At 37.4% G+C, this 17,689-nt stretch overlaps 1 protein-coding gene across 6 annotated transcripts; it reads left to right on the forward strand.

Annotated features, from left to right (window-relative positions):
* Window positions 1–6,576: 6,576 nt before the first annotated feature.
* On the forward strand, window positions 6,577–14,519 carry LOC149208540 (uncharacterized). Of its 6 annotated transcripts, none has more exons than XM_089396106.1 (10): window positions 6,578–6,909; window positions 6,988–7,085; window positions 9,155–9,352; window positions 9,551–9,655; window positions 9,735–9,993; window positions 10,135–11,902; window positions 12,155–12,320; window positions 12,461–12,625; window positions 13,650–13,802; window positions 13,964–14,519. In XM_089396106.1, the coding sequence occupies exons 2-10, from the start codon at window positions 7,014–7,016 to the stop codon at window positions 14,186–14,188; spliced, it is 3,111 nt and encodes a 1,036-aa protein (XP_089252232.1). In that variant the 5' UTR covers window positions 6,578–6,909; window positions 6,988–7,013; the 3' UTR covers window positions 14,189–14,519. The 6 variants fall into 6 exon arrangements, with proteins under 6 accessions (XP_089252235.1, XP_089252237.1, XP_089252232.1 ...); XM_089396108.1 differs by having other exon boundaries at window positions 9,759–9,993; XM_089396107.1 differs by having other exon boundaries at window positions 6,579–6,909; window positions 9,750–9,993.
* Window positions 14,520–17,689: the final 3,170 nt, after the last annotated feature.

Consider the following 17,689-nt stretch of genomic DNA (forward strand, 5'->3'; position numbering starts at 1 on the left):
ATTAGTATTTATAAGATATTTGTAATATTGTAACTTCCTCCTATTAATAGTATCTTTTTAATTTTGAATTTCATGTTTAAATTTTATAAATATGTAAAATTTATTATTATTATTATATATATTTGGTAAATTGTATTGTTTTCAGAATTGGAAATTGCTAAGATAAAATTGAAAAGTTTTAGTTAGTATCTCACTCGGAGACTAGGCCAAATCCAAAAATTAACTTTACATAGAGAGGTATGAAGTAACTTAATGCTTGGAGAAACAAAATTTAACGTACAAAATTGAGAGTCTAGCCTAAGTGGCGATGTAGAAAACCAACAGAACAGGACCAATAAAGCATATACTTGATAAGAATTAGGCATAAGGGTCAGAATTTGTGGCAATAACCTAGATGAGCTCTTTGTTGTCTCCAAAGGTTCGTCCTACCAAGTGGGGGATGTCGAGACGATGTTCAATATGCTCCATCCACCGATCTATGTCCTTCATATGTCAATTCAAATTTTCAAGGGAATGAAAAATATATGCTCGGTGCTCTTGCCTATCCAAGAGAGTGCACCCGAGGAGGAACTTCATGTGCCAATAGAGATCAACTATGTGCATATATTGATTAAATTAACCTCTAGTGTGCCATGTGTTCATAATCTAGTATGGAAACTTAGTAAGAACCTATGTATATGAAAGGTGAAGCCTATGAGTGTGGAAGCTTCTCCCTTAGCATAGGTTAGCTCTCCCTGAATGGGCTTCGGTGTGAGGTCACGAAAGCGAGAGGTGGCTCCCTCTAGATGATGATGCATACATATACTACCCATGTGGGAATGCTCTTGGTAATAGGTGGAGCCCCTATGAACCCACGCCTACTAACAAGGCATGGAAGAAGGGTCAGAGGATAGGAAAGGCCCTAGTAATAGACATAAATGAAGCAAAGATTTAGAGAGCTAGAAAGAGTGCCATGTAACTCAAACACTAGGAGGAGGGTCACTAGAGGAAAAGGAATACCCAATAAGTGTCGTTGTTTGTGTTAGTAGGAAGGGAGAGGGAAAAATAAAAGTGAGCACTAGTAAAGAACAAACAAGAAACACCCAAAGCAAGAGTTTGTGTCAAAATACCGTGAGTGAAGGAGTAAGTAATGAGATATGGCGGACAAAGCATCGAAGGTGGGGAATGCAACAAAGGCATAAAGGGGCTAGAGAACAAGAGGAAGCGGGACTCCAGGAATGGAGAAAATCTGATGGAAACCAAGGACGCTACATCCGAAGGATACAACCTGGAGCGAGGGGGGAGGAAATGAAGAAGAGAAGGCCCAAGCACTAGAAAACCTGAGGAGATGAACAACATGTAGGAAGACAATGAGTACTAAATGATATAACTATGCATAGAATACAAGGATAACCAATTTCATTGCATTGTTACAGACCAAAAATTGGAGCGTCTCCCTCAAATTTCCAAGTACATGTTAGTAGCCCGGTACACGACAGGGCAAGGTTGAAGATAGCAACATGCAAAACTTTTCGTAATCCCCAGAGACTCAAAAATTAGGTTTCTTTACTCTCTAATTTCCTTAAGACCGAGCTCAAAATACAAGAGTGACCTTAGAGCCAAGGGTGAAAACCTTCCCCACAGTGGAACCACACGAGTGGGAGCCTGAATGACAAACATAATGTGTGATATACAGCTCAGGTCCAAATACATAACTTCCACAGTGTGGCTAGCCAGATTGACTATTCACATATCGGATTAACAAGGCACTAAATTATCAAAGGGGTGCTACCACGTCCCCACTCTTTTGCCCAGGTGGGATGGGGCAACACCTTCTATGAATTTCTTGAGAGTCACCAAAATCTATGGGTAATAGAAAGGTTTTGAAGACAACTAGTATTATTACGAGCGCAGGGTGAATTGTGATAACATAAAATATATTGAATCAACTCTACCCTCTCATCGTGTCATTGGAACTAAAAGAGCCATTAACCTAGACACTTTTTTCATTATTCTATTCAATGATCAATTCTAGATCATTTGATAAAAATCCAAAGATAAAAAGAAAATGGAAAATACCACTATTACATAAATGATTAATCCCGATTTTGACTTTTTGTTATTTTTATCCTTAGTGTCATAGATAGATTTTACACCCAGAGACATTTAATTCTCTCTATATTTAAATTTTACATATTATATTTCCAAATATTCTTATTTGCAATTATATATGCATTTGACATTTTTTACATGTTTTATCATTTTTTCTAATATGATAGGAATAATATTTGATTTTATATATAAAAAAGGAGTTTTATATATATATATATATATATATATATAAAGTTTTTATATATTTATTAATTATATTTAAATATAAAATTCAAAAATTTATGAATATGAATCATGATTATTTTGATTTATATGGTAAAATGAATTATATATATATATATATAGATATAGATATGATGGTGGTGGTGGTTAACGTCCACTGAGACCAAAATTTGGTCTATTAGACCTAAAGAAACAAATTATTTAGTTCGATTTAAGATTTTATTCCTATGCTCAAAAAGCTTGGAGAGAAGCCTCCAGAGCTCACTATTTGACATCGTAAAAGGCTAGGAAGGTCAGTATTGCTACAAAGATTATGAAACTGAGATCTAATGTGGTTGTACACTGGGCACTCTAAGAGGAAGTGATTTTCATCCTCGATGTTCATATTCTCACAGAGATGGCAGATCATTTCCATCCATGGTGTTTTAGGAGCTGCCCAACGACCCGTTTCACCATGGAGCTCATAAGAGTTCGTTCTAATCTTGGCTATATTAATTTTCTTCTTTGAGCTAGTTAAAATAGAGATATACTTTTGATCTTCTAGGGTGAGGTTGATGACCTCCTTATAAAATCTTAATTTTCTTTTAGCTGCTAAATCTTTCTCACGCCACATTTTTCTTTGAACTTGGAGGTAACAATATTTTTAATGTTATTAATGTTTTTCAATGCAGCATTCTCGTTGATCTCCCAATGGTTTAACTAGGCCCTGGCATCTTTATACCAACCTCGTTTGATCCTTAGGTGGTTTTGGCTAGAATTTAAAGCTAGCTTAGGAAGTCTATGGTCTCCTATGTTATTGAACTCATGCTTGTACAACAGAAGCCTAGTCATAGCTAGGCTCTTGATAGGGGAAAGACCCACTTCTATAAGGAGAATAGGATAGGGTGTATTGGTTTTAATTTTGAGGTTATATGTTATAAAACGTTTTTGGATTTGCTCAATCTTTCTCTAGGATTCTTTAGAGATGCTACAACCCCAAACCTCACATCCATATAAGATAACAGGAGTGACTAAAGTTTCAAAGAGGAACTTTTTTCTATCCCACATTACAAGGTTTGTCATTTTATAATTATTTTCAAGACCAAAATAAGCTTTCCACCCCCCATTATTCCTTTTCTCAATGCTATAGTTCCAGTTGAGCTTGTGATGCTTGTAAGAAGACACTTCCTCCAAGTTACTATTGTCATACATAAAACTAGCGTAAGTGTCCTTCTTGGATTTGATAATCATAACTTTTGTTTTGTCAGTGTTAACAGTCATACCCATGGTAAAGCAAAAATCCTTAAGAAGTCTAAGTTGCTTATCAAGATCAAATGGACACCTTGCGAGAAGAACAATATCGTCAACATAAAGAAGAAGGATGATGACTATCCCAGCTAAGATCGTGCCAGCACAACCTGCTTTCTCTAAGCAACCTTCTAACTTTTCCATATATATTTTATATATATTTCAATTCTTTATATATAAAAATATTTTTATTTATCAATCTATATTTGTTAATTAAATTTAAACATAAAATTTAGAAAAATTATATTACAAGTATATATATTATGTTTTTTTTTAACTCTATATAATTTTTTAATAAAAATAAAATTATACTAAAACAAATTAAATTGAATTAAATCAAACTATTGATGATGATGATGATGGTTACCGTCCACTGAGACCAAATTGGTCTATCGGACCTATAATTTTCTTTCTTAGTTTCTAATTGTCTGGCTCCTTGTCTTTCTTGGCGAGATTGGTGCTGTAGCTTTCTTTTTTTTTCTCTACAGTCTTCCAACTTTCTTTATCTTGCATCTCCTTCATCTCTTTTGATTCTTGGGACATTGGTGTCTTAGCTTCACGATCTATTGTGTTCGTCCTTTTGAAGATAGTCGGAGAACAAGTTTGGTCTAGGAGATTTGCTTTGCTGTTAAATGGAGATTTATTTTGTGCGGTATTCGAACCCTCATAACTTGAGGGATTGTCGAGTTCACTCTTTTGTTTTTGGGCGGGGCTTTCCCCCTGCTTGTCTTGAGAGTTGTTTCTTTCTTGTCTGATTTCTTGTGATTCAAAGTTTTCTGGAGAGTATTCTTCTTTGATGACAGTGTAGTGTTCCTTTTGTGCTCCTTCCCACCATGTAGATCTGTGGTGATTTTTTCTAGCAGAATTTTTCTGGGAGGCTTTTGGGCAATTTTTGGCTAGGTGGCCTGTCTCAAAGCAGGATCGACATCTGAAGAGGACACTTTCATAATCGAGTTTTTGGTTCCACACATAGTCTTTACTTGTTAGGTGTATTTCAGCTGGGAATCCGACGTTGAAGTCCATTTCCACACAGATGCGTGCATAGGTGGTTCTGGCATATTCCTCTGTTTCTGGGCACCTGCAGTAAAATTTCCCAATTGCATTTCCAATGGCTTTTAGCGAAGAGAAATTCCAGAGATGCAAGGGTAGGTTTGGCAATCTCACCCAAACTGGTGCTGAGGTTATCACTGTTGTTGAGGGATCGAATGATGGGTTCCATGGCCTCATGAATAGGCCTGATTTTTCCCAAAACCAAGGGCCGGAATCTAGAATACATTGTTTGCTTTCAAGGTTTTCAAAATCTACTATAAAGAAACCCCTAGCACAGGGGTAGATATTAATTGCATCAGGAATTAGAGGCTTCCATACCTCCGAGATCCAATTGTGGAGAGCTGTCAGTCGCGGCCAAAAACCATTGAATTGGCAGATTAGGGCACTTTCAGAGAACTTTAAAGCCTCATCGAGTGAGGCTTGGACCACCTGGATAGTGGGAGCTGGGGCTTCACTGACGATATGGGCAGGAGCTTGCCCCCCAGAGGCAGATGGCACTGAGCCAGCAGCTATTTTCGCGAAGCTGGGAGCCATCTGGAGAATGCTCTCCTACTGAGTATAGAAGATTGCCGAAAAGAAGCTACAGAATCGGCAGATCTACAACTTGGAGAGCCGCAGATCTGGAGAGCCCCTCTATATCTCAATAGAGCTGCAGATCTAGAGAAATAGCCGCAGATCTAACTTGGAGAGCAGCAGATCTGAAGAAATAGCCGCAGATCTAACTTGGAGAGCAGCAGATCTTGGAAAGCCGCAAACCTTGGAGAGCCCAATCGAGCCGCAGACCCTGATCTATTTCAAACTTCTCAAAAAATTACATAGCAGCAATGGAAAAACGTATTTAGGGTTCTTAACAACCTTAGGCTTCTTACCAACCTTCGTGGATTGAAAATTCAGAGCACTGGCTGCAGATCGTTGGGGAAGCTACAGATCGGCGGGAGAAGCGGTCACTCAGGATGTCCCTTACCGTGGAAAATCTGAGAAGAAAAAACCAGTGAGGATCGCCTTAGCTGGAAGCCTGGAACGATCCCGGGAGAAGCTGTAGATTGCCCGTCTAGCTGCAGATCGGCCGTCTAGCCGCAGATCGCCCGTCTAGCTGCAGATCGCATAGGGATGTAAGAGAAGTTCAAAGTCGATCGCATAGGGATCGCCTTAGCTGGAAGCCTGGAAACGATCCCGGGAGAAGCCGCAGATCACGATTGGAACGATCCTGGGAGAAATCGCATTATCAGAGAGAAACCGCATTATTTATTATTTTTATTATTTTTTAATCAAATAAATATTATGTTTAATTATTATTAATTATTATTATTATTTGATTTAATATTTGATAGCAACATGTACTCTAACTTATAATTATAACATCATTTTTATATTAATCTATATTGTGCTAAGAAATGAAAATAAAAATTTGTTTCTTTATTAATTAACTTTTTTATTATAATAATAATTTAATTTAGTGTCAACGTGTATTTTAATATTTAAAAAAAAAAACCAAACAGACAGACAAAACTCTTAAGAATTCCAAAAACCAATGATTAGGTTGATCAAATTATGAGTAAGATTACGAAAACAAAATCCCAAAATGAATCAAGTCCGTCGTGATTAAACATGATAATTTATGACAACTCTTAAGCATCATGGTGAAATAATGAATAGTCATTGAAGGCAGCCCGCCAATTACTGGCTTACAAATATTTACGTGCTTAATATTTACAGTAATTTATGACCTCCTCCTGGCGATTCTTTTAAAAGAATGTGGTAATGGCGAGAAACATTTTGGACTGTTATTGGTATGGCAGTTGCTTCTTCGGACTAAATTTCTATGTGATTGACACACGCTTTGACGAATTCTCAACCATGATCAAACCGTCAACACCCTGGCAGATATATAACCAAAATCCAAAACCTGTATAAGATGTAGAAAATCAATATACGGCTGTGAAGTTCTTATTATACGTTCTTTGATTATTCCTTCCTTCTTGTGGAAGATTGCTTTTATATTCTTGAAAAATAGCTTCCTTCGTCTATCAAACTTCCTATATCCTACATCGCCTCACATATATCTCCTCCGACCCTCTCAGTCTTTTATTTTGACGGGAAACTGGAGAAGAGCACGAGAAAAGCTTGAAGAATTTCGTAGCACCATAACTGTTAGAATTTAATCGAGTTTACGAACCAGGAGATTGAGAAGATCAAGAGAAACAGATTGAGGAATTTCGCAGGATCATATCTGTCGGATTGAATCGAGTTTACGATAAGGTGGGCCTGTGTCTTCAGCTGCTTTTATGAGATCAAAAATGTGTATGGTGTTTGAATCAGATTTAATTTGGTGAACAGGCAATAAAGAATCAGTTCGTAAGAAAATGGAGATGGAAGTGAGCATAGGCGAGAGCGAAAAGACTCTGAAAGAACGCTTGGGCGCCAATACCCTTCGGGTAACTCTTTATTTTAAATGCATATAGAATGCCATTTTAGTGGTTCTTAAATGGGGTTTTGATACAGGCCCCAATTCAATTCAGGTCTAGCGTTTCTATAATTGATATCTATCATGTTGTAGTTCAATTCTAGTTTCTGACGACTGTTTGTTTTCTCCTGGTCTCTAGCATCTTGACCTGTGTATATCTATCATGCTCTAATTCAATTCAGGTTTCTGATGACTGTTTGTTTTTCTACTGGTTTCTATCCACCTTGAGCTGTGTATATTTTTTAAATTTTAATTGAGATTGCCTTGGTAGTTACTTGGACCCATTTTAGTTTGAAGAGAAAAATATCTCTAATCTCCTTTTCTTGAGCTTTAAACATTTCTTCTCCTTTCATATTGATCTATTTTTGTTTAAAGGAAAAATCCCCTTTCTTCTCCTTTGTTATTATCAAAATTTTTGTTTAAAGGGAAAAATCTCCTTTCTTTTCCTTTCACATTGATCAGCTTTGTTCAAAGAGAAAAATTTTCTTTCTTTTCCTTTCTTATGGATTGATTGTAGATCTCTTTTTTCTTCACCTATTTTATTTATTGATAGTAGATCTGATTTTTTGTTCATAGTAAATGTGTCACATATATAATATTAAATTGTAGAAAAAGTTTAATTAAATAATTAAATAATAGAACAAATTATGTTAATCGTAAATTATTTAAACTTCCATAAAATTAGGTTTCTATTTCTTTTGATTCCTCTGGATATTTCTTAAATTTGGAAATAATATGAAAGTATGCCAATATAATTGAGCACATAATTTATGGTGAGACCTTGCCCACATCATCAAGGAGCTCTAGGTTCAGTCTGGACTCTGACCCCAGAAGATATGAATGCTTGCGTACCTGTGGATTTTTAATTATTATCTTGAGGGGCTTAAACATATCTCTATGCTTGTTGGGCACCCATTTTCTCAATAAGGCGTGGGAGGTTTATACCAATAAGCACTCCACTTGTCAACATTCTTGAAGACAGCTATCCATACTCTGGAGTCTGGACTCCAATGCCTTTTCTTATAGTTCTATTTTTGTGTTTAAAGAGAAAAATCCCCTTTGTTATTGATCAATTTTTGTTTAAAGCGAAAAATCTCCTTTCTTCTCCTTTCTCATTGATCAGCTTTTGTTCAAAGAGAAAAATCTTCTTTGTTCTCCTTTCTTATTGATTGGTTGTAGATCTCTTCTTTCTTCTCTTGTTTTATTTATTGATAGTAGATCTGTTTGTTTTTAATAGTAAATGTGTCACATATATAATATTAAATTGTAGAAAAGGCTAAAATCTGAAGAATAAAAGATTAAAAAATAAATAATAAATAATAATAATAATTAAAAAATATATAATAATAGTAAAATTCAGTATAAATTTATCTTAATTGTAAATTATTTAAACTTCCATAAATTAGGTTTCTATTTCTTTTGATTCCTCTAGATATTTCTTAAATTTGAAATTAATATAAATTTATACAAATATAATTAAGCGCCTAACTTATGGTGAGACCCTGTCCACATCATCAAGGAGCTCTAGGCCCAGTCTGACCCCAGAAGATATGACTTCTTGCGTACTTGTGGATTTTTAATTATTATCTTGAGGGGGCTTAAACATATCTCTATGCCTGTTAGGCACACATTTTGTCAATAAGGCCTGGGAGGTTTATACCAACAAGTACTCCACTTGGCAACATTCTTGAAGACAGTTATCACATACTCTGGAGTCTGGACTAAGGATCCTTGGCAGCTCTGCTGGGTGGAGGTTTGATGCTGTTGCTTTGCAATTTGTTAAAAAGAAGTTAAACATGTCCATCATGGGAAGCTTTGCAACTTTAAAATCTCTTGATACTTGCAATTATATGGATGATATAGAGCATTGGAAACAGTTATTTGTTGCTTGTACACTATGATCTTGTAGGGACAGCCTTGAAGGCAGTTATTTGTTGCTTCCAGCTTGTATTTCCTTCACATTAGCAATGCAAAGCATTCAATATCCAAAGAGACTATATGCTTCTTCAGTTCTGCTATATTAGTTTCTATTTCTTGCAGGTAATAGCCCCTCCAGAATTGGCAATGCAGACCAGGCTAAGTATGAACATGTCACAACTACAGAGCTTGGACAGTGAGAGTGTTGGTAGTCATGGTCAGGTTGGAGACCCCATAGTTTTTGAGCTCCAAAAACGGGTATTTAGTTTACGAGAGGCCTTAGAGCTCCCACCTCGCAATATATCGGCAAATCTAGATGAGGTATATCGGTGCTATACTGTGTCCAACAACATAAATTGTTACTACATATTTTGGAGCTATGGCTGCCTGGAATTGGCTTGAGAATTTGTTGCAGTGGTGGAATTTTGATTTTAATCTTGATCAGAAGAGTTGCAACTTGTTTTCACTAAAAAAATATATTGATTTTTATTACAATACCTGTCAATATGTTTATTGTAGTTATTATCGAGCACCATGGAAACACTTTATAAGTTGTCTCCAGTGAAAGCACCTTCAACATTCTCATGTTTGTCCTCAGAAGGAGATCAGAAGCCTACTATCCAGGTCTTTATGTTGTTCTCTTTCTTGGTATTAGATTTTGATTGAATTATCTTCAGTACTGTAATTTTTCATTTTTAAATAGCCTGATGGTGTGCAGAGGTTGCAGCAATTTTACAAGTCGCTTCGATTTATGGAAGACACCTGGGTAGACTCATTTGATCATAAGGCCGGTGACTTCGCTGAAGAAAAGAGCACAAATGATGCAGACCTCAATGGACAGCAATATTCTTCAGTGTTTAGAACTTCCACTAGTGCTCTGAAGAGAATCGATTTGAAGAACAATAGAAGTCAAGGCCACAAGCGAAAGCCATTTGAGGACACTTGTAATCTGGAACAACTATGTAGGTCACTGGTCCCAAATCCACAGATCTTTGTCGTTTCGACACACAATGTAAAAGATTATTCTTAAGTTTTGTTTAGGATACTTGTCCCACTGGGTAGAAAAAATGCATTGAGCAAAATTTGTGGATTTTGATGCACAGGTCGAAGGATTTTTGAGACGCTAGATGATATAAGTAGGAGAGCAAGGAACAGACTTGAGATAAAAGAGGATAATGAATGCCGGGGTGCAGTAACCTATGAGATTTCAGATTCTTCAGAATCCTCAGAGTATTTAGAGAGCAAGGTTTATAACCAAGCTCTGCTCACCCCTACATCAGTTTTGGAAGAGAGCAGCCAAACTTCAATGAGACCAAGGATTTTTCTGAATGCTTTTGCTCCACCTTTACTTTGGCTTCCAAGAAATCTGGTTACTGGTAGCTCGCATCCAATTTGTTTCAAGGACCTTTCTCCCAATATTGGCACCCAAGGTCTTGATCCTAAAAATTCTTTGACAACTAATGTGGACAAGATGCAGAGAGAACAACCCAGCAATACTGAGAAGTGCACCAAAGGTCCTGCTCTTAAACATTCGTTGACAATTCATCTAGACGAGACACAGAGAAATCAACCTAGAAAATGTAGAAAGAGGGTTAATGGTGTTGACGTTTCTACCTGGGAGAATTCTGACTCCAAATCTGTAGTTCAAATTTCCAAGCATAGCAAGCCAGTTGGTGAAAGGAACAAGCCACTAAAAACAATCACAAACACTATCAAACAAACTGACAATTCTCATAACAGTACTTCCACAAAATTGATCTCCCCGCCTCCAACTATGGTGTCAACTCTACCTCTATCTCCACCCATGGTACCGACTAAATCTCTTTCTCTGCCTCCTTCCATGGAAGTGGCCACACCTCCACCTGCACCCACGGTACGGGCTAAATGTCTTACTAATCATTCTTTAACAACTAATGTGGACAAGATGCAGAGAGAGCAACCAAGCAATTTTAGAAAGAGTACTAATGGTGTTAACTTCTCTGCTTCTGAGAATCCTGATTCCAGATGTAGAGTTCAAATTTTCGAGCATAACAAGCCTGTTGGTGAAAGCAACCAACCACTAAAAAGAATTACAAAGACTATTCAAGAAAGTGACAATTCCAGTAACAATACTTCTGCAAAACTGACCTTTCCACCTCCATCCACTGTGTCAACTCCACCTCTGCCACCACCCACGGTACCAGCTAAATCTCCACCTCTGCCTCCAGCCACGGTACCAGCTAAATCTCCACCTGTGCCTCCACCTCCATCCCCGCCACCTCTGCCTCCACCCACGTTACCAGCTAAATATCCACCTCCACCTCCACCCCCACCACCTCTGCCTCCACCCACGGTAACATCTAAATCTCCACCTCTGCCTTCACCCACGGTACCAGCTAAATCTCCACCTCTGCCTCCACCTCCACCTCCACCCCCACCACCTCTTCCTCCACCTACGGTACCATCTAAATCTCCACCTCTGCCTCCACCTCCACCACCTCTGCCTCCATCCACGGTACCATCTAAATCTCCACCTCTACCTCCACCCACGGTACCAGCTAAATCTCTACCTCCGCCCCCACCACCTCTGCCTCCACCTACGGTACCATCTAAATCTCTACCTCTGCCTCCATCCACGGTACCAGCTAAATCTCTTCCTCTGCCTCCTCCTCCACCCCCATCGAATGCCTGTAAAGCCTTGCGACCAAGGAGATCAAATACGAGATTGAAGAGATCAAGTCAAATAGGTAACCTCTATAGAGTTTTGAAGGGTAAAGTGGAGGGGGGCGGCCAAACAGGAAAAACATCAGATGCTCGCAGAAAACTGGTTGGTGGTGGTGGCAATAACGGTACCCAAGGCATGGCTGAAGCCCTTGCAGAGATAGCTAGAAGGTAGTGATACTTTGTTTTGCAATTTGTTTCATTTTAGTAGTCAACTTGTACTTTTCAAGTGTGTTGGGGGTGGGCGGTGCGAACACACACACGCATATGCATTTCACTGCAGGGCATGGAGAAATACTTCCTCATCTTCAAGAAAAAATCATAACTAGAATTCGACAATGTGAAATGGTTTATGGCATGACTGACCTGCAGGTGTTAGAATGGAAATGTTAACTTGATATTTGGTTTCAATTTCCAATACAGGTCATCTTATTTTCAGCAGATAGAAGAAGATGCACAGCGCTTTGCGACCCAGATTATGGAAATGAAGCACGCTATTGAATGCTTTGAAACAAGAAATATGGATGAATTATTGAAGTTTCACCATTATGTTGAACTTCACCTTGAGGACTTGACAGACGAAACCCAGGTGTGACAGATTGAATGTATAGATAGAATTGGTTTGAACAGCAAGACAATATTTCAGACTCTAAAATGATAATTTATTCTTTACTCTTTCTAAATTTGTCCTCCTTTCTATGATTATTGACCATGTTCAGTGATGCATAGGTTTTGGCAAGGTTTGAAGGTTTCCCAACCAAAAAATTGGAAGTAGTTCGGGCTGCAGCGACACTTTACACTAAATTAAGTTCCATAGCCGATCATCTTAATACCTTGCAGGTTGTGGCTCCATTGTCTCGGCAACTTGATAGGGTTACGTGCTACTTTGACAAGGTAATTTGCTATTTGTAAATCTTATTATCTTGTTACTCTGAGAATTTGGTTTCATGAAAAATTATTCTCAGGTTTAAACCCTAGCACTGCTCTTCGTGGGTTGCTGAGCATCAAACTTGGGAAAAATATATTTGATGTCAATTGCTATTTGGACAACATAAAGGATGAAGATTTCACATTATTTCTCACCGGTATATACATAAGCTAAATTCAACTAGGTATATACATAAGCTAAATTCAACTATCAGCAGATCCAGAAATTTGCATCTTTGCACTACAATCCGTTAAGTCGAAAAATATATTACTAAATGAATTGTAATGGTAATAGCGAAAAACCTATATGAAGCAAATACCGAAATTTCCCTCGGTTCGTTCTTTTATAGAATGCCTAAATGAAGAAAACTGACCGGTGTTGCATCTATTTTTTAACTATGGCAAAGCTTAACGTTAGAACACAACTCTATGTTTCTTAGACATCCATCTTCTCACCATGGGTATGGAATTTCAGATTAGCCATTCAAATTAATATGTTATCTTGAAAACTGACCAGTGTTACATTTATTCTTTTTCACTATGGCAAAGCTTAAGGTTAGAACACAACTCTATGTTTACTAGACACCCATATTCTCACCATGGGTCTGGAATTTCATATTAGCCACTCAAAATTAATATTGTTATCTTGTTACTCTGAATGATTGATTTAGGGAAAACAAAATTTTCAAGTTTCACTGTGTTGAATTTAACTAATTGCAAATTTCAGGAATATTTTAAAAATTACGTCAAATCAAATAGATTCCAATTTCCACTTACTCCTGTTTCTCAGGTTCCAAAATATTTACAAAATTACAATGAAGATAAGAATGGCTGTTTCAGTGTCTTCTACATTATTACCTGTTCCTCAGATTCCAAAATATTTCCATATTTACAATGAAAATAAGGATGGCTGTTTCACTCTCGTCTGCATTATTTCTTGTTACTTTCTAACTTAGTTATCAATATATTTATACAATTAAATCTTCCACAGATCAAAATGGAGGTGGAGACTTTGGAGCGCATTAAGGATGAAGAAGCAAAACGCTTCGAGAGACATAAAATATTCTTTGACTTCAATGTACTTATTCGCATCAAGGAATCAATGGTTGATGTTTCTTCTAACTGTATAGCTCTAGCATTGGAGGTCAGTGAAGGATATAAAATCTTGTTTAGAAATAAGTTAAGATTTCTTGAGCAATCAAATAGTAGACACTCTGTTAATAAGCTTCCTGCTTCAAGTTACGAAAGTTTTAACAGCCCTTAGCGCTTAATAAGCGATGGTTGTATATATGGAATTTTGTACAGGAGAGCAAGGCAACCAAAGCAGCTCCAAGTAAAGGTGTTGGTGACATGATGGATGCATGTGATGACCGTCGGTTGCGGACATGCTTGCAGATGCTATGGAGGGTTTTTCAGTTATCTTTCAGAGTTTACAATTTCGCTGGGGGTCAGGATGAACGTGCAGAGGAATTGACCAGTGCTTTGGCCAGAGAAATGCAAACGTACCCTCAGCAATGTTGGTCCATTTGATGTTATAATTTGTAGGTATTGAGGCCGTCTGTGGCCTCTTTCTGTTGTAACTGTCATTGACTCTTTGGCTTTTTATTGGTGCAAGAGTTATCTATTAAATTGAAAAGGATCATAGAATAGCTAACCAGGAGGTAGAAATTATTTTGTGCGTGTTTTGTTGGAAGGAATAATCGTCTTTCTGAGTGGAGTGAGACTTGAGCCATCTTTATCTTTAGGAGCTCCTTTATTGTATTTATAATTGGGAGGGAATCAAACTGGGTCATTCTTCCACAAGTTTATGATTTGGAGTCTATACATATTTATTAAAAAGAATAAATGTACAGATGTGTCATTCCAGAAGAATTAGAATTTAGTAATACAAATAAATGTACAGACATGTCATTACAGAAGATTTAGAAGTTTAAGCGTATAAGCCAACAAAAAAAGTTGTTGGTGTTAAGTTTGAGGCAGGGAGTAGTGAATCCCTTCCATATTTCTTGATGTCAACTCACTCACTGTTGATGGCCATCTTGCAGAGATTCAGGTGATAACGTGCATATTTCTTTTATATATATATATATATATATATATATATATTTCGGAGGCTGGCCCTTCAGTGCTGTTGGTGTTAAATGTCAGGCAAGGACTAGTGAATCCCTTCCCTATCTCTTAAATGTCAACTCACTCATTGTTGATGGCCATCTTGCAAAGCTTAAGGTAATAATGTGTATATTCCTTTCATATATATACACTGGTGCTTTAGTGTTGTTAATGTGAAGTGTGAGGCAGGGAGTAGTGAATCCCTTCCATATATCTTGATGTCAACTCACTCACTCACTCACTGTTGATAGCCATCCTGCATAGCTTTAGGTAAATAATGTGCATATTTCTTTCAATTATATATATGTTCACAACCTTCAGTATCGTGATAAGTATTCTTGTTTTATAAGAAAAAGTTTGAGGAGCTTTTTTTAGTTTTAGGAGTATTTTTGTTTCACTAGAGATTGGATTAGGAGAAAAAGTAAGACTTTGTAGCACAATATCTGTTGCCTTGGACTGAGTTTATCAGAACAGAGATGTATTCAGGTATTTGTTATTGAATATAGAGTTTACAATATTTTATGAATGATGTTTTAGATACAAAGTGAAATAGGAGTTAATAAGGGGATATATTTAATTTTTCTGAGTATATTTAATGATCTTTACAAAAAATAAATATAGAACAAACATATTAAACCCATATGGAGAGGATAACAACTTTTTTCTCAACCACTAGGGGCTAGATCCAATTGACTTATAATAAAAACATAATTTTTAGTATCATCTATATTAATGAGAATAATACCTAATTTAGTAGCATCCCACTTATGGCTAAGGAAAAGGAAAAGACATTATGGTAACCACTTCTAAGTGACAACGTTCATGCAACAAAAGATAATGTGCATATAAGAGGAATGCATGCACATATCTCATTGTAATTTTCCTTGTTTTCCAGGGAAAATTTTCTAAGGAAATTGTCAAGCATTTCCCTCATTTCAAATATGGTACCCAAGGTAAACCATAGAGTGTTTAGGGAAAAAGGTTAGGTCAACAATAGGGATTGAAATTGTTACAACAATATACGTGTTAAGAGGTTAATTCATTCTATGGATAGTACCCAAAGTAAACCTTGGATTGTTCACAATAAAAGGCTAAGTCAACAATAGAACTTGAAATTGTTACAACAATATACTTGTTAAGAGGTCAATACATCACTTATAGGAATATAACCTAGATGGGGAGAATAATGATCCTCCTCTCAAGCACTTGGGCTACACTCAATTGACATAGCTCACTTTAATATATCTTAGAGTTTATTAGAATTATTGTTATAATATTATAAACAATTATTATATATAGTAATAAGTTACAATTAAGAATAATGTTACAATAATGTAATTTATACATTTTCATAATACGTATCAATTATATCTCATATCATATAATCAAAATGGATTGTATGGGTTTCTCTTTTCATGGATGATGATTTCATGAAGTGAACCACTAAATTTGACATGTTGATGTGGGAAAATGTTCCATGCCAACAAGTAGGAATATTTTCGAATGGCATGTCACTTGCGCTTGTTTGGTATGACAATATCGATTGATACTAATTGTCGATAACTAAATGAATGTCTCTTCAAAGAGAGACTCTCATTTAAACTTTTATTAATCTTAAATAACAAGGTATCGTACGTGCCAAACGGAGATAATATGACTAAGTTACGACCCTGGCAAGTTGGTTACCCAACTAACCCCAATGGGGCCCACAAACTCTTGGTGTTCCATCTCCTGGGGTTAGGCTTTTGGTTGTTTAGGGTTTTCCCATGTTGTTCAATAATAAATAGTCCCTTGAGCCTCATTGTAACACGGTTCAGAGGCATGTAGCTGCCACATCTCTTCTCAGAGATAAGCTATCATCACCTGAGCTAGTATTTCCATTTTGTTTGTAAGCATATTTTCGTATTCTAATATTAATGAAATTGTTGTCACTCACTACTAAATGTGTTTGCAGCTGTGAAAAGGGTGAAAAAGACAAGTGAAGTTTGAAGCCATCCCCCAAGCCACATAAGTTCTCTAAGCTAAGTCAGAGTCTATCCATTGCATAGTGCTCGTGATAAGCTTTTCAACGGTATATGGAAGTCCAAAAATGGACTTCTGGATTAGAAGTTAGAACATATTGAAGTTGCCCTTTGAAAACTAGAAAACAAAGAGAAAAGACCAAGGGAGGCTCATCACAATTGCATTTCGGAGTTTCCTAGCAGCGCAGCGGGGGAGGACAGAGAAAACCTACACTAGCAATTGTAGACATCGACGATCGCAATAGCCAAAGGGCCGAGGTGCGGCATATCGGCGATCGACGGGTTTTTAAAGTGCAATGAAAAGGGGTAGTGTATATCAACGATCGGAGGCACAAAGTCCCACAACATCAGCAAATCGGTGATCGGCGGGTCCAATGGACCATTCTTAACGAATTACAAAGGAATTCACTGACATCGTTAAAGCAGTAGGGGAGGGTTGATGTCGATTTACAAAGGAAACTAGTCTCAAAACCAGAGGCAAGCGGGCCCTTTTCTCTCTTCTCTAGGGGGCCACGTGGCGAAATACCATTGGTCCCTATGAATCCACATGGCAGTTGACATCATGATGATGTGGCGATACGGAGGACACGTGGCATGCTGATCTAAAATTTTCAGCACCCTATGGGGGCATTTTTGGGTGACATGTGTCACCACTCACAAAGAGACACTTGGCATTGATGACGTCATCAATATCACCTATCAAAAATTGGAGTAGCAACGCATGGTGCACCACAAGGAATTCATCGATTGTGCCTCGCCGATAAAGGGGCTCCTGTAAGAGGGCTCGCCCGCGATCACATGGAGGGCCGAAGAACCAAGGGCTAAGCACTAAAGGGCCCAATCACGTAGATCAGCGATTGCACATGCCAAAGTTCCTCCTCCGTTGAAGTCCCTTCGGACT

This window comes from Pinus tabuliformis, chromosome 1_2 (genome assembly GCF_031772625.1).
Source record: "Pinus tabuliformis cultivar Carrire ecotype Pingquan chromosome 1_2, CPIR1, whole genome shotgun sequence".
NCBI lineage: Eukaryota > Viridiplantae > Streptophyta > Pinopsida > Pinales > Pinaceae > Pinus > Pinus tabuliformis.

Coding starts and splice junctions, on each gene's coding strand:
- LOC149208540 (XM_089396106.1), top strand. CDS start 7,014: ATGGAGATGGAAGTGAGCATAGGCGAGAGCGAAAAGACTCTGAAAGAA. Junction 9,353..9,550: donor TATCGGCAAATCTAGATGAG/GTATATCGGTGC, acceptor TGTTTATTGTAG/TTATTATCGAGCACCATGGA. Junction 9,656..9,734: donor ATCAGAAGCCTACTATCCAG/GTCTTTATGTTG, acceptor ATTTTTAAATAG/CCTGATGGTGTGCAGAGGTT.